At 42.9% G+C, this 24,943-nt stretch overlaps 1 protein-coding gene across 3 annotated transcripts in view; it reads right to left on the bottom strand.

The window, feature by feature from the left end:
- The window catches only part of SLC6A15 (solute carrier family 6 member 15), a 58,879-nt gene that overhangs the window by 17,280 nt on the left and 16,656 nt on the right, over positions 1–24,943 (bottom strand). For all 3 annotated transcript variants that reach the window (XM_084620624.1, XM_084620625.1, XM_084620626.1), the window contains 4 exons: positions 14,978–15,467; positions 6,686–6,843; positions 6,114–6,240; positions 240–421 (listed from right to left, as the gene is read on the bottom strand). In XM_084620624.1, the coding sequence (XP_084476750.1) occupies positions 240–421; positions 6,114–6,240; positions 6,686–6,843; positions 14,978–15,266 (756 nt within the window). In that variant the 5' untranslated portion in view covers positions 15,267–15,467. The remainder of the gene's footprint in view (positions 1–239; positions 422–6,113; positions 6,241–6,685; positions 6,844–14,977; positions 15,468–24,943) is intronic.

The raw sequence follows: 24,943 nt of genomic DNA, 5'->3' as shown, positions 1-24,943 counted from the left end.
AATGAAAACAAAAAGGGTTCTCAGACTTCAGACTCCCTCCTTCTTTATAACCAAACGTTATGTCTACAGTTTTAATGCATAGGTACCAACAGTTCTCTACTTGAGATTATAAAAATGCTAGATAAGTCACAACCTTTAGTCTGACCATGCAGATTTTATGAGAGGGCAGGCAAAGGAAGTGGCAAGTAAGAATGTACAGAGAAGTAAAACACTGTAATTAAGATAAAGAATATACTCACTTTGCCTGAAGACTGAATGCCTTTGATCATTGCCAGGCAAACCAGAACCCAGGCAGCCAGCAAGCACAGAGTCATTTTCCAGTTCAGACCCCCACTCTCTGAGAGAGAGTTGGAAATGTTCAGTGCTTCTCTGTACCAGTAATAGGTGGTAGCAGAGCTTTTTTCACACTCAGGCTCCACAACTGGCAAAAAAGTCAATAAATTGTTATTGATCTTTGGATATTGGGTAGAAAGTACCTTCACATTCTTCCAGCAAATCATCACAGCAACCTGGAATTAGTTCTGATATATTTTATTACCATGGTGGCATCATTTTACTGAAAAAGTAAATCCACACACACAAAGTGATTAAAGTCTATTAATATGAAAATATCACAGTTCTAAGATGGAATTTGAGGCCACTGAATGGAAAGTTTTGTATACAGCCCTTGAAAAAATACCCAACTCTACGCCCTGGAAATGAAATCCATTCGTGTGCAGAACACCAACCCAAAGCCTATGAATCACCTAAATCCCATGTAAGCCCTCAAAATAGAGCTTTGAGTCGTGCACGTCTTGTACATAGTTTTCTGCACAAAGCTGAATTCCAGGTTTTCCATTATCATTACGGAAAATAATGTACTGTAAAGTTATTCTGACATGTGGATGATATTAATTTTGGAATAAATACGGTGAAGCCATTTTCAAACAAGTGTGTGTGATGGGATTACTAGGCCTTCATGGCCCGCCTCTGGAGGCCCCACTGCTCTGCCACACCCTATCCCAGGAAGCAGCACGGTGGGAGGAAAAGGTAGAAAAAGTGAGTCCTCCAGGACTACCTAAAGAGGCCTCACTGTAGAAGCCATCTTGGAAGCTAGAGAGACTTGTCCTCCAATGGCTAGAAGGACAAGCAACAGCCAATCAGAGCCCAGCAGGCTTAGATAAAAGGAGCTGCAGGGCCTTAGCAGATCAATTGCTGGCTGGGACCAGAGGAGTGAGGGAGGGGGTGCCTCTCTGGCCAAAGGAGCCTGACAAGTAGCTAGAGTTTAAGGCTAGCTGCACTTACTCTGAGACTGCAGATATTGGCCCTGAGATAGAGCTGGAAATAAAAGGGCCTGGAAGGAAGAGGCCCAGGGAAACAGCAGCAGAGGATTGGAGTAAGCAGTATAGTGGCTCCTGTGTATAGAGTCCTTAGGTGGGCCCCCAGAGGAGGGGATGGGCCCAGGTTCCCTTATGGGCCATTTGTAAAATGGCATAAATGCCAGGAAGAGGAGAGGCCTTATCTGGGAGCCCAAACAATGCACCATATTTAAAGGGCCAAGAGCCAGGGCTGAAGACCCTACTGAGGTGAAATAGACTGTTTAGTTATTGGACTCTTTAATACCTGGAAGGAATTCTTTTGAACTTTTTGACTTGGCCACATGGCCAAGCTACTGAAGACACAGCAAAGTTGGCCAACAGCATGCAGGGGTTCAGCCACTAGGAGGTGCTCAAGAGGTGAGTGCCCTTTTACAGGGTGCCTCAAAAGAATATCCAAATCCTCCATACACACACTCAGTCTGGCAGATAGGCACATAAATGACTATATTACAAGTCAAAATAATGATTTAATGATACCGAAGTGTTAAAGCACTCGAAAACAGGGTCCTTATATTGTTATGTTGAACTGAAAGTGGTTATGTGTATTACAGTAGTGATATTTTATAGTACTGTAATGCTACTATGAGTTTTCCAATAATCTTATACTTATCAAACTGTTAAAATATATTTTAAAGGAATTTTTTTTAAAAAGACACATAAAATTCACTTACATTTTTAAATAATAGCATTTCTAATCTAGCTCTTGAATCAAAATAGCTTATGGAGGAAAGAGGTTTATTTTAAAGTCTAATTAATACAAAGGGCAGATCCTCAGCTGTTATAAATTGTCCTAGCTCCATTATGGCTAGTACGCATTTTCCTGGCAATTATGAAGCTATGACAACTTATATGAGCTGGAAATCTGCCTCCGGGTATTGAAAAAGCAATAAAAACTGGGAAAAGACTTCATAAAGAAATTATTTGCAACATTTCAAATTGGTCGTCTTCTTCAAGCAGAAAACAAACAAACAGCACACACTGAATATTTAAGATAAAAATAAAAAAATCAAAAGAAATGTTTCCTACTTCTAGGTGTATGGTCGGTCATCATGAGGTAATCAAATCCTAGGTATAAGAAGCACTTAGTTGTGCTTCATGATGTGCCAGAATAGGATTATAGCGTCATGACTATAAACCAATCGCTAATTCTCCAATTCCTACTTATTTATGAGTCAGACAGGTATTTAATTCACAGGTATTTCACTGATTCTTTTGGGCTTTCTGTTGTCTAACATGTTTTCATTAGGACACTGAACAAACATGCCACTGAAATCACTAATGGAAAATATAATCCAGATGTTATCAGCGTACAACTATGTCCTCAAAGAAAACATCTTAATGTAGCCACAGGGAGCTTTGACATACAGTATTAAATATAGAAAAGTTTCCTCTGCGATTACATCTTCCATTTGTGGCCAAGTCAAAGTAAATATACAACTCATGATTAAAATTAGAAAAGTATATTTATAGTTTAGCCTATAACTTTCCTCATCAAAATATTTCCTAAGAGGTTAGTATTCAATCAGCCCAGTTACCCTTCAAATGACCTTTTTACATTATTAGGCCTTTTCCAAATTCTGCCTATTTTTCTTAGACGTCAGGTGGGTTATTTTTCTTTTTATGCATCATAACACCATATCTGCCTTATTTTAGGTTTAAAATCTAGTCAGTGTTTTTTTCAATGAGGTAAAGGTAGTCTCGGGACAGTACTGATACCTGTACAGACCAGAAACCTGTCCCTGAATCCTCCTGTCAATATCTGTGGTTTGAAATGTGTTGTTTTTCTCTCTCTCCCCTGGTGCTGTTTAAAAATCTCAGACAAAGGCAAAGTGATAAGTGAAGCATTATATAGGGGAAAGAGGGAAATGGACATGGGCGGCGAGTATAATATGCCAGCTCAGCCTCCCATGGCACAGCCACTGCCTCCGGAAGCCCTGTTGTGGGTTTGGTGGAGGAAGTTTTTGCTTGTTATTATGCCCCATGCAGGTTCTGGGGTGGCTGAGAAGGTAGTATCTGCTACTCAGCTTCCCGGGATCATCAGTAATCACTCCGGAGTCCAGGGATATTACTGATGAACCCAGAAAGCTGAGTAGCACATACCGCCTCCTCAGCTGCCCCAGAACCTGCATAGGGCATATCAAAAGCTCACGTTGTTCTTCCAGAAGAGACACATTTCCTGTGGGCTGGCTTGGAGTCTGGGGAGGGGAGGCATGGCATGGCAGTAATGGTTCTGGTTGACGCTGGGCTCCTCTGGCAGTGAGGGGCTTGGGACTCTGGCGAGCCTGGGACTCCTCCAGGCAGGTGTGTGGGTGGGGGACTCAGGGCTTCGGCTGGCCCAAAGCTCCTCCGGCAGAAAGGGGGGGTCTGGGGGCTCCTCCAGGTGGGGGGGTGGGACTCGGGGCTCCTCCGGGGGGAGGGCAGGGTTGGCTACCCTGAGAGGGGACAGGGGGTCTCAGGGCTCCAGGTGTGGGGGGGGGGGGCTCGGGGCTCTGGCTGCAGGGGTTGGGTACAGTACAGTGCTCACTTTATATTATTATTTCGTATTACAAATATTTGCACTGTAAAAATTATAAAAAAAAATACAGGAAAAGATGTTTTGTCCAGCATGTTGGGAGAATAGGGGGTGCCAGTAAGTGAAAAATTCTGGTTAAATAAGAGGGAGGGAGTTTGGGTGCAGGAGGGGGCTCAGGGCAGTGGCTTGGGGGTCGGGAGGGAGTGCGAAGTGCCGGATCTGGGAGCCACTCACCTCAAGTGGCTCCCTGCAAGCGGTGACCATCCTAGCTGCTCCTTTGTGTAGGTGTGGCAGGCAGCTCTGCGCACTGCCTGAGCCTCCTCCCACAGGCGCCGCCCCCACAGCTCCCATTGGCCATGGTTGCCAGCCAATGGGAGCTGCGTTGCTAGTGCTTGGGGTGGGGCAGGCATGGCGCCAAGAGCCACCTACCATGCACGCCTAGGAGCAGCCAGGACAGGAGCCCCGTATCCAGTACCCTGCACTCCCTCTCACGCCCCAAGCTCCCTCCCGCTCCCAAACTCCCTCCCAGAGCCTGCGCTCCACACTCCCTCCCAAACCCCAACCCCCTGCTGGCCCCACGCCAACTGGACTATAAACTGGAATTTCAATGAAGATCAGAAATGCCAGTTTATAGAGCTTTCCAGTTGGTGAAGTGCCGGATAAAACAGCTTTTACTGTAGTATTTTTCAATTCACCTCATACAAGTACTGTAGAGCAATCTCTTTATTGTGACAGTGTAATTTACAAATGCAGATTTTTTTTTGTTACATAACTGCACTCAGAAAGAAAACAACGTAAAACTTTAGAGCCTACACCTCAACTCAGTCCTACTTCTTGTTCAACCAATCACTAAGACAAACAAGTTTGTTGACATTTATGGGGAATACTGCTGCCTGCTTCTTATTTACAATGTCACCTGCAAGTGAGAACAGGCCTTCACATGGCATTTTTGTAGCCATCGTTGCAAGTTATTTACATGCCAGATATGCTAAACATTCGTATTCCCCTTCATGCTTCAGCCACCATTCCAGAGGACATGCCTCCATTATGACAATACTCATTAAAAAAATAATGCATTAATTAAATTTGTGACTGACATTCTTGGGGGAGAATTGTATGTCCCCTGCTCTGTTTTACCCACATTCTGCCATATATTTCATGTTACAGCAGTCTCAGTTGATGACACAGCACAGGTTCGTTTTGAGAACAGTTTCACAGCAGATTTGACAAAATGCAAAAAAGGTACCATTGTGATATTTCTAAAATTAGCTACAGCACTGGACCCAAGGTTTAAGAATCTGAGAGGGATGAGGTGTGGAGAATGCTTTCAGAAGTCTTAAAAGAGCAACACTCAGATGCAGAAACTACAGAACCCGAAACACCAAAAAAGGAAATCAACCTTCTGCCGGTGGCATCAGATTCAGATGATGAAAATGAACATGTGTAGGTCCGCTTTGCTTTGTACTGTTATCGAGCAGAACCGTCATCAGCATGGACGCATGGACGCATGTCCTTTGGAATGGTGGTTGAAGCATGAAGAGACATATGAATCTTTAGCGCATCTGGCACATCTTGCGATGCAGGTTACAACAGTGCAATGCGAAAGCCTGTTCTCGCTTTCAGGTGACATTGTAAATAAGAAGCGGGCAGCATTATCTCTTGCAAATTGTAACCAAACTTGTTTGTCTGAGCGGTTGGCTGAATAAGAAATAGTGCTGAGTGGACTTGTAGGCTCTGAAGTTTTACATTGTTTTGTTTTTGAATGTAGTTTTTTTTTGTACATAACTCTAAATTTGTAAGTTCAACTTTCATGATAAAGAGATTGTACTACAGTACTTGTATTAGGTGAATTGAAAAATACTCTTTTGTTTTTTTACAGTGCAAAGATTTATAATAAAAAATAAATATAAAGTGAGCACTGTATACTTTGTATTCTGTGTTGTAATTGAAATCAATATATTTGAAAATGTAAAATAATCCAAAAAATTAAATAAATCGTTTAACAGTGTGATTAATAATGTGATTAATCACAATTAATTTTTTAATTGCACGATTAATCGTGATTAATTTTTTTAATCGTTTGACAGCCTTAAAAAAAGTTGTTGTTTTTTAAATGGCAATATCCAAATAAAGGGTCTAACTCAAAGCCCACTGAAATCAGTGGAAAGACTGCCCTTGACTTCAGTGGATTTTGGATCAAGCCCAAAGTGACTTTAAAAAAAATGAATATATCCAAGACTTACAGGTATGAGAAGTATTTTTCACCAAAGGACACTGATCCCATGGCAAGGGGTGCTGAAACGACTGAGAAAAGTAAAACAAACTCCATCCAATTATGACATTGTAGTAGAGGGCCACAAAGAAACATACCTGAAGTATAAAACAAGATATTTTAAAAGATTTATTGAACAACTACATATCATAAGTTAAACTAAATAAAACAATGAGCTAAATCCAGCACTACATAAAATTGCTATTGAAATTAAGGAGAATTTTGCCTAAGTAAGGAATGAATAAAGGCTCTGTGATTTGGCCCTTGTGGATATATTTAAAGTCCAATACTTTCCAAATTCTTGGTTTTTTTTCTGTGTTTATCATGCATACCTTGCTAATATTTTAGCAGATTCTCTTCCTCCAAAAAGACTAATATTTTTATATATTCGAATATGAGCTTTACGGATTCTGTAAACATTGTGAATTGACTTTGGAGCTAGAACAAAAATTATTAACCTTTGGTTAAAACTGAGCAGAAAGTCCCAATGTATTTCATTGTGATGCTCTGGAGAACATCAAACTATGTAAATTACAAACTTACCACACAGCTTGCAAATCCAATTCCACCGAGCGTGGGGCTGATGTAATTCCATACGCCAATGCTTCCTCGTCGGATTCTCTGGCCCACAGAAAGCTCCAGGAAAAAAAGTGGAATCCCTATTATCATCAGCAAAATTAAGTATGGCACAAGATATGCACCTATGAAAACAAGAGGACATCAATCATTATTAGGATGAGGAAGAGTCTTCTAAGTCAGGGGCTGGTGTAAATTTCTGAAAGGAGAACAAATAATAGATGACACAAATGGCTGAAGTGTTTGAAGTGTGTGTGTGGTTTTTTTTCCTTCAGGCTCCATTGAAAAGATTAATTGTGACTAGATGCTTAACACAATATTAACAAGTGAGAAAGATTACAGACCAGAATAGGGTAAGAACAGGTTAAAGAACATTTAAATAAGTTAGATATATTCAAGTCAGCAGGGCCAGATGAAACTTACCCAAGACCACTTAAGGAACTAGCTGAACCAAGGTGAACTATTAGCGATTATCTCAGAGAACTTTTAGAGGACTGATGAGGTCCTGGAGAAGAGCACACACTAGTACCTGTCTTTAAAAAGGTCCTGAGGAATTATAGAGCAGTCATCCTAACCTTCATACCCAAAAAGATACCAGAACAAATTATTAAATAATACATTAGTAAGCAGCTAGAGGGCAATAAGGTGATAAGGAATAGCCACCATGGACTACCAAGTATAAATCATTCTAAACTACTCTAATTTTCTTATTTTTATTTGAGAGGATACATGGCCTAATGGATGGGGGAAGCAGTAGATATGATATATCTGGACTTTAGTGAGGCTTTTGACACAGTTTCACATGACAGTCTCATAAGCAAATGAGGGAAATGTGGTCTAGATGAAATTATTATACAGTGGGTGCCCAACAGGTTGAAAAAACATACTCAAAGAATAGTTATCTGTAGTTCACTGTCAAATTGGGAAGACATATCAAGTGGGGTCTCACAGCAGTCACTCCTGGGTCTGGTACTATTAAACATTGTCATTAATTTCACTGAATGTAGAGAGTACACTTGAAAAATGTACAGACAACACCAAGCTTAGAGAGGTTGCAAGCACTTTGGAAGGTCAGACTGGAATTTTAATTTATCTTGATTACATTGGAGAATTGGTCAGAAATGAAAAAGATGAAATTCAATATAGACAAGGGCAAAGCATTGCAGTTAGAAAGGAAAAATCAAATGCACAAAAGCAAAATGGAAAATAAATGGCGAGGCAGTAGTACTGCAGAAAAAAGAGGTGGGGGTTATAGCAGATCACAAACTGAATATGGGCCAAGAATGTGATGCTGCTGCAAAAAAAGCAAATATCATTCTGGGGTGTATAAACAGTTGTGTCATATCTAGAGCAAGGGAGACAACTGTCTCGCTCTAGTTGGCACTGGTGCAGACTCAGCTGGAGTACTGAGTCCAGTTTTGGACACCACACTTGTTGTGGAAGTTGTGGAAAAAAGGGAGAGTCCAAAGGAGCACAACAAAAATAAGAGGTTTAGAAAACATCACCTGCAAAGGAAGATTGAAAGAATTGGCCATGTTTATTCTTGACAAGAAAAACTGAGGGGGGCAGGGGGTTTGGTCATGATAGCAAATATGTAATTTTCAAATATGTAACAGATTGTTGTGATTAATTGTTCTCCATGTCCACCAACGGTAGAACAAGAAGTAATAGGGTTAATTTGAAGCAAGGGAGATTTAGGTTAGATATTAGGAAATACTTTCTAACTATAAGGATAGTTAAGCACTGAAACAGGTTATCTAGGAGGTTACAGAATCCCTGTCACTGAGCATTTTAAGAACAGGTTAGACAAACAGCTATCAGAAATAGTCTAGGCATACTAATCATGTCTCAGCATCTGGGGATAGACAAGATGATCGCTCAGTGATCCTTTCAGCCCCATAGTTCTATGATCTCATGTTTACAAAGCACTTTCTGTTAAGTAAGTGTATATCATTTCGAGACAAACCTTCCCAAGGAGGGAGCCTCTCTGATCTGGCTACTTGATTGTGCTAGATTTTGTGTGCATATAATCACACTCATCAGAACAGCAGTGATATAATCACATGCTAAATCAACCTACCTTTCAGACACTGTGTGTGTTAACTGCCACCAGAGCAGCAAAAGTGCACATTTTTGACCTATAAAGGGATTGTGTGATGTTGCAAAAAACTTTCAGTGAGATTTAGGCTCCTAAGTACCTAAGTCACTTTTGAAAATGAGACTTAGCTGTCTACATTTCTTTGGCCTTGTAATGGTGAGTGGAGCAGTGCTTAAATACCTTTAAAAACTGGACTTAACTGACTAATGTTACCCAGGATGTCTGTACTAGAGCAAGAACTGAACCCATGTCTTCAACATCTCAACCTACAAGCTTAACCACAAGGGTCTAAAGTTAAGCACATACTTAACTCCTGTGCAGAACTGGGGCCCTCTTGTACACCAGTTGTAGGTTGCAAGGTTTATCAATTAAACCAATGGGCCAAATTTACCCTTGCATAATTCTGCATTGTCTTATACCCTGTGCAACTCTGTTATTTTCAGTGCACAGGTGTAGGTCAGCAGCAGGGTGTCCAGATGTCCCGATTTTAGAGGAACAGTCCCTGATATTCAGGGCTTTCTCTTATATAGGTGCCTATTCCCCCTACCCCATCTTAATTTTTCACATTTACTATCTGATCAACCTAGTCAGCATAGAATCAGAACAAATATGTTTTGTTTCAGCTTCTTGCAGTGTCATCCTCACACTGTCACAAATGGGAATTATATGAAAGCATTCTTTCCAATGCATAAAAACTTGGCACATGGGTGTTCTAGTGTACATGACAAATTGGGATGATTCCTATTCAATTTGGGCAACATTTGGCCATATTTCCTAACAGCATCCTAAATTAGCAGAGTACACAGGTAAAAGTGGCTCAACATGCCAACTATCAAGATAACCCTTTTGAGTGTCACAGCTTGGTATGATTTCTGTATTTTCATGCCACAGTTCTGTTCTAAATCTTAAAAATATTTTTCCTTTTGAAGGTGCAAGTTGTAACATTAAAATATGTGTTAATATAGCTTTATAGTTCAGATCTGTATATAAAATAATTTGTCCTCTAATAAAATTATCTATTGTAATATGATGTTACTGTCATATTTTCTGACCTGACATCCCAAACTGTCAATTTCAGAATGCTTGGATTAAAGCTGTGCATGACTCAGCACATTAGACAAAGCTGTGAACTGCAATATAAATAATGTGTGATTAAATAAAATGTATCACAATCAAATATGTGCCTGGAAATAATCAACTCCAAAAGAGCTCCAGGTAGAAAAATACTGTTGACAATATTTAACAGTTTCCTAGATCTGTATTTTGTGGAGTTCCTAATGTGAATATATGACCCAGCATGTCTGCCTTGTGGGCCAGTATTGCAAATCTTGGTTAGACATCATTTACACCAGTGGTTCTCAAAGCCGGTCCACCCCTTGTTCAGGGAAAGCCCCTGGCACGCCGGACCAGTTTGTTTACCTGCTGCGTCCGCAGGTATGGCCGATCGCGGCTCCCACTGGCCACAGTTCACTGCTCCAGGCCCATGGGCGCTGCGGGAAGCGGCGCGGGCCAAGGGACGTGCTGGCCGCCCTTCCCGCAGTCTCCTTTGGCCTGGAGCGGCGAACCACGGCCAATGGGAGCCGCGATCGGCCAAACCTGCGGACGCGGCAGGTAAACAAACTGGTCTGGCATGCCAGGGGCTTTCCCTGAACAAGCGGTGGACCGGCTTTGAGAACCACTGATTTACAGAGCCATGCTGTATGTAAGTGTGATGCATGGCTAGAAAGGGTTAAACAGCCTGCAAAATAAATAATCCTCAAAATACAAGTGGGGAGATAATGTTTGTGGTTTTGTGTATTTACATATGTATGAGTAGGGTCAATGATGTAATCAACAGTCCCTGTCTATGCTGTATTCTGATAATTCAGAGGTCAAAAGAACATCCTATCATTTAAATGAATTGTAAACACAGGATATCTCAGTATTCATCTCTCTTTGAAATGTACTGTGAATGGTGGAGGAACAAACAAATGGCCTTATGTTAATTTGTATAGCTAAGTACCAGTGTTGGACCTCCTTCAAAGTCACTCTAATTACCTGTTGTTCCCTGAGGAACTCCAACTTGTCAAAAGACATGAAATTGTATAAAAGATCCTTGGATCCTGATTCTGTCATCTCAGATCTGCTTAGGCTTCATCAAGGGAAGTTTGAGTCCCAAGACTGAGGTCCCAGTTATGCTGGTACGCCCTGAATATGAGATTTGGACATTGAACTATAACCTATGAACTATTTCTGAAAGAACTCTTTGCAACTACAAAGCTCACCATCTCTGCTACGAATCTGAACCTCAATGAATTGAACTCTAACTCTGTATGTACACTGATCATTTAACCATACTCTCTCTTTTGTTTTATAATAAATTTTACTTTAGTTAATAAGAATTGGCTGTAGCGTTTACTTGGGTAAGATCTGACACATTCATTAACCTGGGAGGTAATGTGTCCAATCCTTTGGGATTGGTAGAACCTTTTATTTTATATGATGAAATAAGATTAACAGAAATTTTCATCATATCTGACATGGGTACCTGAATGGAGCCCTGAGGCTGGATCACTTTAAGGGAACTGTGTTGTTTGGACTTCTGAGTAACCAGTAAGGTAATAAAGAAGCTGTTTTATGCTGTCTTGGTAAATCTATGTATTGGAATATCCACCAGCTTTATGGGGACTATCTCCTCCATTCTTTGCAGTTCACCCTAATTGAGTGACCACAGCTGGCTCCCCACTAGGGCCCCAGTCACAGTAAGTAAGGTGTCCTTAATTGACACTCTGACATTATTTTATCCGTGTAAACGTGATATCACTCCCCCCAACCAATTTCCATTTTCTTTCTTTCTTCAGACTATAATGAAAAACAAACATTAGAACTGTCTTGGTTAGTCTCTAAGGTGCCACAAGTACTCCTTTTCTTTTTGCGAATACAGACTAACATGGCTGTTACTCTGATACCAATCTGTGGATACCATGGTGTGCTTTGTATGTCAACAATATGTCCAGTACTAAATATGAATCAAAATACTGATAAGTTTCTGTGGAAGAGTTCAAGGAGGGAGCAAGCAAAAAAGGGTCTCAAATCCCAAGGTCAGAGAGAGAAAGCTATTAAACTAGGGAGTCAAAGTGAATAGGGAGATCTGGAACCAGAGAAAGGAAAAGGGTTTGGAGGCACCCACGTCCTATCGCCAGTCTAGTCACGTCCCATTAAGGAACTGGGATAAGACCAATATTTTCACTAGAGAAATTATCGGTAACCAATTCAGCCTCAAGTCTACAATTCTTTTCTATAGTTATTTGCATCTTTAAAGTCACAAGTATCAAAGATAAAAATGTTGAAGGTTAGCCCATCATAAAAGTTTACATGCTATTATTGATTTTAGAACACATTATATAGAAGGAAATATAGTAAATTTATTGTTGTAGTGGAAAGCTTTTTAGTCAATAAATATATTGTTTTTTGGTAGCTGGAAATTGATTGGTTTACTTCTAAAACTAACTCCTGGCCCATCCAACCCCCCACGTTCCTTGACACACCCCGCCCCGGGACCCCTGTCCCATTCACCCCCCTCCCCTGTCTGCCCACAGAACCGGGCAGAAGAGTCTCGTGGGCTGCCATAGTGGCTGCCCACCCCACTCTGCCCCTAGGAGCCAGAGGGACCTGCCAGGGGGCGAGGTGGGGAGTCCCGGCAGTGCTTACCTAGGGCGGCTCCCAGGGCTCCTAGGGGAGTGGTAGCATAGCTGGGGGGGAGCAGGGGGAACGGCCGCTCCCCCCACTGATCACTTGAAAAGTGGCGCCTTAGGCACCGACTCCATGGGTGCTCCGGGGCTGGAGCATCCACGGGGAAAATTTGGTGGGTGCAGAGCACCCACTGGCAGCTTCCCGCCCCGCCCTGCGCCCGGCCCCAGCTCACCTCCGCTCTGCCTCCTCCCCTGAATGCACCACCCCGCTCTGCTTCTCCGCCCCTCTCCCCCTCCCCCCCCCGGTTTCCCGCGAATCAGCTGTTCGCACGGGAAACTTTAGAGTACTGAGAAGCAGGCGGCGGCTTCGTGCTCAGGCCAGAGAGGTGGAGGCGAGCTGGAGCGGGGAGCGGTTCCCCTGCGTGCCCCCCCCCACCCGGGTTACCTGCTGTGGCACGGGCAGCCCCCCCTGCCCCAGCTCCCCTCCGCTCCGCCTCCTTGGGCCTGAGCGCAAAGCCACCGCTTGCTTCTCAGCCCTCCCAGGCTTCCCGCGCAAATAGCTGATTTGAGGGAAACCGGGAGGGGGCGGAGAAGCAGAGCGGGGCGGTGCATTCAGGGTAAGAGGCGGAGCGGAGGTGAGCTGGGGCCGGGTGCAGGGTGGGGTGGGGAGCTGCCAGTGGGTGATCTGCACCCACCAAATTTTCCCCGTGGATGCTTCAGCCCCGGAGCACCCACGGAGTCGGTGCCTAAGGAGCCACTTTTGGCCAGTTGTTATATTTAGAAGCCCTTTTAGTACCAGTTGTCCCTCTACACTTAGAATAGTAGATACCATGATACTGCGGTCACTTTGGAAGGACAAATATTGAGCTCTTAATGTCAGCCACTGTAGATTTATTTTCCCAGACCACAGAACAACCCTAGATTTGTATTGTTAATTAATTTAATTAAATATACATTATTTATTTTATTAATAAATTTGTGTTTCATCTGGATTAATTTGGCAAGCTCAAGCTGACACAGTACTTGTAAAGATGCCTGACCATGTCAAAACAATCTTTCCTTGGTCCAAGGAAAGCAGCTGATAGACTGGTGCTGCTGGTTCACAGAATTAAGAAATGAGTTTGCAAAATTCATAACTGATTAGCACTAACCAAAGCTTCACAAAATAACTATAAGTTTGATGAATGTGAATTAGTTTAATTTGTTTGTGTTAGCCAATAAGGATACATGATCAGCCCTACCCTACCCATATACTGCCTACAAAAGCCCTTAAACAGAAAGAATATATGGCTTTCAAGAACACTATATCCAATTTCCACTTTCTGGATCAGAACTTCCTATTTAGCACAGAGACAAGGAAATGAGTCAGATTCCACAGGGACCCAACAATGTAATGGTTCTAGCCCAGAATAAAGGTACAAATTAAAGTTAAACAAAGGGTGGAAGGGTTTGAAATGAATGAAAACTATGCAGCTATGGAATGTGGGCCATTGTGACCACAGGTTGGAATTCAAATAACTATTTTAGGCCTGATTCGGTAGCCTTTAATGGCATCTGTTTTCCCAGTCTGTACATTTTGAAGGATCTGGCCCTTAATGTCCACCATGAATAAAAGTTCTTGTTTGTTTTCAATTCTCTAGAACTGTCTCATTTTTTGTTCAGCAAATATGGACAGACTCTTTTTCAACTCAGCTGAACATTCAGCCGTACCAGGGAGTGGATTAATAAGCTATTGTTGCATATCTTGAAGGAAGGCCCCAGCTCATGTATCTAAGACATGAATCAACAGACAAGTAATATGCAACTTGATGTGGTTTCCTTTTTATGTGAAAGGTATTAAGAAAAAGTGAAGCAAATTTATATCCTAGCATAATATGTTCTTCTAACATCTAGATTAGCTCCTTTTTGTCTCATATTATACACTGTATGATTAAAGTTATTCATTACCTATAGAACCACCATTGCATTCCCATAATATTTTGTTCTGGCAAAGACCAGTCATGATCAAACTATCTAGGAAGTAGTGATCTAATGAAAAAGGACTTGATGCTCAATTATGCTAAGTCCCCATTAAACTGCTTTAGTCCTTAAAGTGAGTGTACATTAAATTTATTTCCATTTTAATGCCCCTTTACAGTGTCTGAATGATGTAAAGAGGCCTAGTCTGACTAAGAATCAGGCCCTAACTATTTCACATACCATAATCTGCCCACAAAAATAACAAGTGAGAGGACCTTGCTTAGCAAATATTTAAGTTAATATAAAACAGTCACGTGAACAGGGAAATTCTACCACAAAACACAAGGCCAAAGAAGCTTATCAGGTTAATGTATTGCTTCCTTCAGCAGATCTGGCTCTCTAAAATAAAGATGGGGGTGCTTTCTTCTCATAAACACTTGCCAAAATTAAGATAAATTTGAGATCCTGGAGAAATGTATCGGGTTTTTACAATGAAATCAGCAAGGCAAGTTAGTAAACACTGACCCTTACCTCCACCATTTTTCTGACACAGGTATGGGAATCGCCACACATTTCCCAACCCTACAGAAAATCCAACTTGTGCCAGAATATACTGAAGTTTGCTGTTCCAAGCTGGTCTTTCATCTTCTATGTCTGACCCCTCTTCAACATCTACATCTTTATTTTCTTGATCATCAACCAGCAGTTCACTCTTCTTAAAGGCATCATCTGCAGAGTCTTCATTAGAGAGAAGATCCTTAACTGACTCAATGACTTCATCATCTATTTCTCTTTTTACCACCTTGCTGTTCTTAGGCATTTGCAATAAGGAAAAGGTGTAAGTGGGTCAGGTTCAGTTCAGGCAAGCTGACAGGCCTCAAAGAAAGCTTTCCTTTGGCTAAACCAAAAATGTTGGTAATTCACTGAACAGTTAGACTGAAGAGGATGTCAGATTAGTCCTTCATACAGAGTGTTCAGAGGAAAGAAGATTTCTGGTTCTAAATGTTTGAACTATATATATCTGTGAAATTAAAAAAAGAATACATTATTAAATTATCCAAGAAAATGTAATTAGGAAAGTTATTTGCCCATTTATCTATTTCAGTTTATTTTCACATTAGGTTACAAGAAAACTTCTAACTCATCTTTTAGATGGTTGTTTTAATTTGCTTGTAGACTACATTGAAAGTCATATTCCTCTCCTTATAAATAAAATGTCAGAGAGACACCATCAATATGTGGAGGTCCAAATTCTGATTTACACTAAATTATGATAATCCACTTAACTCTACCTTTCAGATTTCAAGCATCTATTTAAAATATGCTTTACTCAACTGCTAAGAACTACTGTGTGTGCGATGAGTCTAGTGGCCTGCTAGGCAAGGCTGAGAGCTTCTTAATGAGGCTTTGATTCCCTAAGCCCTTTAGCACCCATCAACCCTTGAGATGATGGTGTAGAGAGGAGGGGTTTAGATTTATTAGGAACTGGGAAGACTTTTGGGAAAGGGGAGCCTATACAGGAAGGATGGGCTCCACCTAAACCAAAACAGAACCAGATTGCTGGCACTTAAAATTAAAAAGGTCGTTGAGCAGTTTTTAAACTAAGGACTGGGGGGAGAGCTGACAGGTGTGGAGGAGCACATGGTTCGGACAGCAACATCCCTTAGGGGAGGATCTATTAATGGAGATGCTGTATGTCCTAGTAAGGAGGAGAGGAAGAAAGATGATAAAATACAGGCAGGATCTGATGAAAAACAGATTTAAAAAGTCCCATTCAATTACATCATGGCAGACAGCTAAAAAGTGGCAAGTTTTTGAAGTGCTTATATACCAATGCTAGAAGTCTAAATAATAAGATGGGTAAACTAGAGTGCCTCATATTAAATGAGTATATTGATATAATAGGCATCACAGAAACTTGGTGGTATGAGGATAATCAATGGACACAGTGGCCATTCTTATGTTCTTAAGAAGTCTTTACAAACCAGCATGCCAACTGCTAATATTTTGATGTAGTCATACCTACATATATTGTACCATTGGGTACATGTGTAAAATAAAATTAAAAATCTCAGTTCAGAATTTCTATTTGACTTGTGGCTAAAAACTTGAAATTATTTTTTAATTTTTTTCTGGAATTTATTTATTAAGAATCTTTAAAAGGGGCAGCCTAAATGTTCGGAAATTTTTTCCTGAAACTCAGACGTCAGTAAGATTTTCAAATTTAATATACAGAGAAGTGCTGTTGCTTTAATAGTGTGGACAGCCTATATTGTGTGCATGACTATATAGCACGAGAAATGTAAGAGCCCCCAAACACATTTTCAAGCTAGGGCTTTCCATTTCTTAGGAGTGAGATGAAATGGTGCTTTAGATACAATTATTGTGGAAAAAGAGGATATCTGAACATAGGCTGAAATGTCTGACAACCTGTGTTTTTAAAAACCCTTCCCTTTTGAACATATATATATATATATATATATATATATATATATTAGCACAGACATAAAAAGTGTATATAATTATGCTTTCTTTTAACACAATAAGTCATTTTAAAAGACACTTGGGCTTGCTTGCAACTGCTCATAAAGTATTGTAGATATATCTGAGTGGCTATCCGATTTCTGGGGAAGTGCTTTGGAAGGAATTTTTCATCCTCTCAGAGGGCGAAGTTCAGTCTACTGCAGAGGACTGGTATGAAGCCATCTGGACAATTTAAACCCCTGACAGAGGTCTTACAATTCAGGCTTAAGTGATGTGGAGAGCTTAGTGCAGGCCCTCTGAAGTAAGTAAATGTACCCCAAACGCCTAATCTTGAAGTCCCAATTGATGTTTTATATGATGCATGAAAACTCCTCTAGCCTTTAGACTTCTAAGTTTCTGTAGCAGCATCTGGCCTCTAGTGGTAGGGCTACACAGTAGTGGTAGTGCTCTGCCAAACCCCTGGACAGTTTGAGATCTGCAGGGTGGTTTTAAGAATTTCAAACTAATTATAGAGGGGCAGATTATCTGTACAGAGGTCAGCAAGGCTATTTTCCAGGTCTTAATGCCAGATGACAGCCATGAAGGGAGTTATTTTGCCCCAGTCCTCATCCTGCAGCTAATCAAGGGGAGTGTTTGCAGAAACAGAGCTGGATTCACTGTCATTGTAAGTGCTATCATCTTGAGTGGGGAAACCTGCAAGATTAGAGGGAGATAATGCCATGGAAAGTGGTATGACCCAGGTGTCTCACCTCCTGCCCATCAGAAATTTCCCATCCCTCTTCATCCATGGAATCCAAAATGTAGGAGGGCTCCTGAATGCTTCAGGAGAGGAGGGATGAGCACATTAGCACATATCTCCACCACATCTTCCATGAGTCATGCCTGTTTGTGATTGTTACTTACACAGATTCCCTTCCTCTAATATGGTCATCCTGACTGGACAATTGGATCTTTTTTTTTAAGAACAAATTCCCATGTAGACAAAGAAAGTTTTTTTTCCAAATAACAACTAAATAATATTAGACGCAATACACTTATAACTGTACTTGCCATGTTAGTATAAAGGCAACACACAACACCATTCACTCTAACTGACAATGCATATAGGTTTGTGAATGCAAAAGGGTGGGCCAAGGGAAATAAATGCAGCAATAGAAATCCAGAGCTCACTTCAGCAGCTTTAGAAAATGCAGTTTCTCAGTGAAGCTAGGTCAATGTGTGCACTGCCTACTTTGCTACCTGAGATGAACCTACTGCTCTGAAACGGATGTTGACTCTTAAAGAGGTAAAACAAGAATGGGTCGTACAGATCTGTTTGTTACCATGGTACAAAGCAGCATTGCCAATGATGTGCACGTATCTATTTTTATCATAGATTATGTAATAAAGCCCATGCATTGGAAGAGAAATAAACAAAACCTATTTGTATGCTTGCCTTGATAGAAAAACATAAAATAAACACTTGTTAAGTAGAAAAAGGAAAAATCAAGAGTATCTGTTTTCAAGTCTCTAGAGGATACTGTAGACTATAAATTGGCCTCAGAAAGCCCTTTTAAATTAGCATTAATGACTACATTACTCTATATTCCAAGATTCACATCCTGACCAGACTCCCATGCACAAAAGTTTTCCACTCCTATTTTGGCTTCCCTAAAAGTGGCAGCAAGGTTGCTCCGCAGGCCTTCTGGGTCACATGCCCCAGAGGAACATTCTGAAGCAGGGTCTTGAAGATACCATTGGTGCATGTATGCCTCCAGGCCTGAAATTGGCTCCCATGCACAATCCACATTACCCCTTTAATTTCTACTTTGGCAGAATAATCTGCAAATGGGTGACAAAAGCTGTACATGGGGTGACTGCTGAGTAGAATGTTTTCCACACTTTAATACTGTTTGTGCAGCGTACTGTACATGTGCATCAGTTAGGGGGCATTCTGGCATGTGTTGAACTAGAAATGGGGCCTACAAAGGCACCAGTTCTGAAAAGTACTTAAGCACATAATGAACTAGCAGCAGAACACAGCAGAGATTGGTGGGAGAGTGGGGGCGTTATATAAAGGAAAAAGTGACGAGAAATAGTATCATACTTTTTGTTGTTTATCTCTGTATGTTTACCTTGCCTTTTAGGGAGAGGGTGTGTCTTCTATTCCAGCGGTTCTCAAACTTTAGCAACCCGAAGACCCCCATTTTGATTTTTAAAAATGTCACAGACTCCCAAGCATCCTGCTCAGCCCCAGGCCCTGCCTCCCACTCCACCCCACCCCTTCCCCAAGGCCCCACCCCCACCCCACTTCTTCCCATCCCTGATCCACCTCTCCCCCTCCTCTTCCGCACCCCTTTCCATCCCCTCCCACAAGCGCACCTCGTCCCCCCTCCTCCCCCTCCCTCCCAGTGCCTCCTGCATGCTGGGGAACAGCTGTTCAGCAAAGCAGGAGGCAATGGGAGGTAGGGGGAAGAGTTGATCAATGGGGCCGGCAGCACCCGAAAATTATTCCACTCCCTCCTCCAAGCACGTTCTGTCCCCACTCCTTCTCCTCCCTCCCAGCTGAACTGCTGTTTTCCAGCATGCAGAAGGTGCTTAGGAGGAAGGGGGAGGAGTTGATCAGCGGGGCCCGTGGGGCCCCTGGAGTACCCTCACAGACCCCCAGGTATCCACCGACCCCAGTTTGAGAAATGCTGTTCTATTCTATTGTGTGTACAGTGCCTAGCACAATGCGGTCCCAACCCTGACTGGAATCTTTAGGCGCTCTCAGCATATAAATAATAATATTTTAAATACATGAGTCATTCCATTGAAGTCACAACCGTAATCCTTAGAGACATAGGTGTTTCCACTGATTTTTCAGTAGTATACCCTTGAACTATATTTTAAGCTTCCAGAGAATGAAACAGACTTCTTAAACAAGACTTTCAAGATCTTCTGTACTTTCCACAGTATGCATCCGATGAAGTGAGCTGTAGCTCACGAAAGCTTATGCTCAAATAAATTGGTTAGTCTCTAAGGTGCCACATGTACTCCTTTTCTTTTTGCGAATACAGACTAACACAGCTGTTACTCTGAAACCTGTCTGTCATAAATATAAAGGGAAGGGTAAACCCCTTTGAAATCCCTTCTGGCCAGGGGAAAGCTCCTCTCACATGTAAAGGGTTAAGAAGCTAAAGGTAACCTCGCTGGCACCTGACCAAAATGACCAATGAGGAGACAAGATACTTTCAAAAGCTGGGAGGAGGGAGAGAAACAAAGGGTCTGTGTGTCTGTCTATATGCTGGTTTCTGCCGGGGATAGACCAGGAATGGAGTCTTAGAACTTTTAGTAAGTAATCTAGCTAGGTATGTGTTAGATTATGATTTCTTTAAATGGCTGAGAAAAGAATTGTGCTGAATAGAATAACTATTTCCGTCTGTGTATCTTTTTTGTAACTTAAGGTTTTGCCTAGAGGGGTTCTCTATGTTTTTGAATCTAATTACCCTGTAAGATATCTACCATCCTGATTTTACAGGGGGGATTTCTTTATTTCTATTTACTTCTATTTTTATTAAAAGTCTTCTTGTAAGAAAACTGAATGCTTTTTCATTGTTCTCAGATCCAAGGGTTTGGGTCTGTGGTCACCTATGCAAATTGGTGAGGCTTTTTATCCAACATTTCCCAGGAAAGGGGGGGGGAGTGCAAGTGTTGGGAGGATTGTTCATTGTTCTTAAAATCCAAGGGTCTGGGTCTGGAGTCACCTAGGCAAAGTGGTGAGGCTTTTTACCAAACCTTGTCCAGGAAGTGGGGTGCAAGGTTTTGGGAAGTATTTTGGGGGGAAAGACGTGTCCAAACAGCTCTTCCCCAGTAACCAGTATTAGTTTGGTGGTGGTAGCGGCCAATCCAAGGACAAAGGGTGGAATATTTTGTACCTTGGGGAAGTTTTGACCTAAGCTGGTAAAGATAAGCTTAGGAGGTTTTTCATGCAGGTCCCCACATCTGTACCCTAGAGTTCAGAGTGGGGGAGGAACCTTGACATGGTGGCATAGTGGTGGGATTAACCTGAAATCATTTTGAGATCCAGTTGAGATTTTTTGAACTAGAAATACAGATTTTAAAAGGAATTTTTTTTTCCTTTGGAAAGGAAGTCCAGAAAGCAGCTGAAACTGAAAGCAGCTTGTTTTTGCTCTGCTTTGTGGCCAAGCAGAGACAAAAGGGGATTATCTTTGTGAATTGCAGGTTTTCTTTGCCTGGAGGCAGGGTACTTAACTCCTGCAGGGAAATTCACAGTCTTCCAACCCAGAGGTTTTTTTTTTTTCCCTAAAAGTAAATAGGGGGGGTGTGTTCTACTCCTTTGCTTTTTCTTTGGGCTGGGTAAGCAGGTTTCCAAATAGTTGGAGGTTTTTTGCTTTGATTTGGGCCCAGAGCAGAGACAAGGGAATTGTCTTTTTCAGTAGGCTGACAATCACTATCAGAGAATAGGTATTCTATTCCAGCACAGCAAAATTTTACAGCCAAGTTTTGTTTGTTTATTTCTAAACATCGGGTGTAAAGTTAGTTAAAAACAAAGAGGTTAGAATGACAAAATCCGCAGCTTGACTACAGCTGGAATTAGCCAAATTTCAGGCTGAGGAAAAACAAAGGGAACATGAAAGACAGATAGAACTCATGCGGCTGGAGAAGGAGGTTCAGGAGGCTGCCCACAAGAGGGAAATGGAGGCAAGGAAGCATGTGGAGGAGGAGAAGGAAAAAGAGAGGAAGCATGTGGAGGAGGTGGAGAAGATAAAGGCTCAGCAGAATATACCAACAAACCCTAGCAATCCTTCTCCAGGTACCACTTCCCATCCCAGAAAGTTCCCCACCTACAAGGCAGGTGATGATACTGAGGCCTTCTTAGAAAACTTCGAAAGGGCCTGCCTTGGGTACAGCATCTCTACTGACCAATACATGGTAGAGCTGAGGCCACAGCTCAGTGGACCCTTAGCTGAGGTGGCGGCTGAAATGCCTAGAGAACACATGAACGAGTATGAACTGTTTAAATCCAAGGCGAGAGTCAGAATGGGGATAACACCCAAGTATTCTCGTCGGAGGTTCAGAGCCCTAAGGTGGGAACCAGACGTGTCATTTACCCGACATGCCTACCACATTGTGAAACATTGGGATGGCTGGATATCAGGAGCAAGTGTTGAATCTCCAGTAGATGTGCCCTTCCTAATGCAAATGGAACAATTCTTAGAGGGTGTTCCTGAGGAAATAGAAAGATACATCCTAGATGGGAAGCCCAAAACTGTAATCGAGGCAGGAGAGATTGGAGCCAGATGGGTGGAGGTGGCAGAGAAGAAGAAAACTGGTCGCAGTTGGAGCGGAGACCAGAAGGGACAACCCCAGACCCCACCCTATTACCGGGGGCCGCCCAAAGCCCCACCTACCTCCCAAAGAACCCTCCAGACCCCTTATCGTCCCACCACCCCGTTCTCCAGCAACCCTCCTCGCCCCAGTGACCCGTCAGCTGGACGATGTTTTAAATGTAACGAGCTGGGGCATGTAAAGGCCAACTGCCCCAAGAACCCCAACAGATTACAGTTCATTGCACCGGAATCACACCAGAGGTCCACAGGCCCAGATACCTCCCAGATACCCTTGGAGTGGAGGGAAACTGTGAGTGTGGGCGGGAAGAAGGTCACCGCGTGGAGGGACACCGGAGCACAAGTGTCAGCTATCCATGCTTCCTTAGTGGACCCCAATTTAATCAACCCAGAGATCCAAGTGACGATTCAACCCTTCAAGTCCAACTCTTTCAATTTGCCTACAGCCAAGTTGCCTGTCCAGTACAAGGGCTGGTCAGGAATGTGGACTTTTGCAGTCTATGATGATTATCCCATCCCCATGCTGTTGGGGGAAGACTTGGCCAATCATGTGAAGCAGGCCAAGAGGGTGGGAACGGTCACCCGCAGCCAGGCTAAACAAGCCGTGAAGCCTAGCTCTGTTCCGGAAACTTCTATCAGGACCCAGTCAGAGGTGATGGACCCGGACCCCAGGCCAATGTCTGCAACAGCAGTAGTGGATCCAGTCCCAGAGACCCAGATGGAACCAGTCCCAGAACCGGAACCAGCCGAACAACCAACACCAGACCCCGTGTCAGCACTGAATCCAGTACTTGCAACCTCAACACCAGAGGGCCCCACCAAACCTGAACTGGCAGCAGCCGATAACCCTACACAAGAGGCTCAGCCGGAGCCTGAATCCCAACATAGTGCACCAGCGGAGAGTGGTTCACAGTCAACAGAAACAGCTCCATCCCCTATATCGCTTCCAGAGGGACCAAGCGTAGGTCCACAATCCAATGAGGAACTGATGTCTCCAGCATCAAGGGAACAGTTCCAGACCGAACAGGAAGCAGATGAAAGCCTCCAGAGAGCTTGGACGGCGGCACGGAGCAACCCACCGCCTCTCAGCTCTTCTAATCGATCCAGGTTTGTTGTAGAAAGAGGACTTTTATACAAGGAAACTCTTTCTGGTGGACACCAGAAAGACTGGCATCCTCAGAGACAGTTGGTAGTTCCAACTAAATACCAGGCCAAGCTCTTGAGCTTAGCCCACGATCACCCTAGTGGCCATGCTGGGGTGAACAGGACCAAAGACCGTTTGGGGGGGTCATTCCACTGGGAGGGAATGGGCAAGGATGTTTCTACCTATGTCCAGTCTTGTGAGGTGTGCCAAAGAGTGGGAAAACCCCAAGACCAGGTCAAAGCCCCTCTCCAGCCACTCCCCATCATTGAAGTTCCATTTCAGCGAGTAGCTGTGGATATTCTGGGTCCTTTTCCGAAAAAGACAGCCAGAGGAAAGCAGTACATATTGACTTTCATGGATTTTGCCACCTGATGGCCAGAAGCAGTAGCTCTAAGCAACACCAGGGCTAAAAGTGTGTGCCAGGCACTAGCAGACATTTTTGCCAGGGTAGGTTGGCCCTCCGACATCCTCACAGATGTAGGGACTAATTTCCTGGCAGGAACTATGGAAAACCTTTGGGAAGCTCATGGGGTAAATCACTTGGTTGCCACTCCTTACCACCATCAAACAAATGGCATGGTGGAGAAGTTTAATGGAACTTTGGGGGCCATGATACGTAAATTCGTAAATGAGCACTCCAATGATTGGGACCTAGTGTTGCAGCAGTTGCTTTTTGCCTACAGAGGTGTACCACACCCCAGTTTAGGGTTTTCCCCATTTGAACTTGTATATGGCCGTGAGGTTAAGGGGCCATTGCAGTTGGTGAAGCAGCAATGGGAGGGATTTACACCTTCTCCAGGAACTAACATTCTGGACTTTGTAACCAACCTACAAAACACCCTCCAAACCTCTTTAGCCCTTGCTAGAGAAAACTTACAGGATGCTCAAAAAGAGCAAAAAGCCTGGTATGATAAACATGGCAGAGAGCGTTCCTTCAAAGTAGGGGACCAGGTCATGGCCTTAAAGGCGCTCCAGGCCCATAAAATGGAAGCATCGTGGGAAGGGCCATTCACGGTCCAGGAGCGCCTGGGAGCTGTTAATTATCTCATAGCATTCCCCACCTCCAACCGAAAGCCTAAGGTGTACCATATTAATTCTCTAAAGCCCTTTTATTCCAGAGAATTAAAGGTTTGTCAGTTTACAGCCCAGGGAGGAGACAACGTTGAGTGACCCGAAGGTGTCTACTATGAAGGGAAATGTGGTGGTGGTGTGGAAGAGGTGAACCTCTCCAGGACCCTTGGGCGTATGCAGCGACAGCAGATCCAGGAGCTGTGCACTAGCTACGCGCCAACATTCTCAGCCACCCCAGGACTGACTGAACGGGCATACCACTCCATTGACACAGGTAATGCTCACCCAATTAGGGTCCAACCTTACCGGGTGTCTCCTCAAGCTAAAACTGCTATAGAACGGGAGATCCAGGATATGTTACAGATGGGTGTAATCCACCCCTCTGAAAGTGCATGGGCATCTCCAGTGGTTCTGGTTCCCAAACCAGATGGGGAAATACGTTTTTGCGTGGACTACCATAAGCTAAAT

The sequence above is a fragment of the Lepidochelys olivacea genome (genome assembly GCF_965140295.1).
Source record: "Lepidochelys olivacea isolate rLepOli2 genome assembly, chromosome: 1".
Taxonomy (NCBI): domain Eukaryota; kingdom Metazoa; phylum Chordata; order Testudines; family Cheloniidae; genus Lepidochelys; species Lepidochelys olivacea.
Note: the sequence above shows the minus strand (reverse complement) of the source record. Positions and strands in the feature narration are given on the sequence as shown.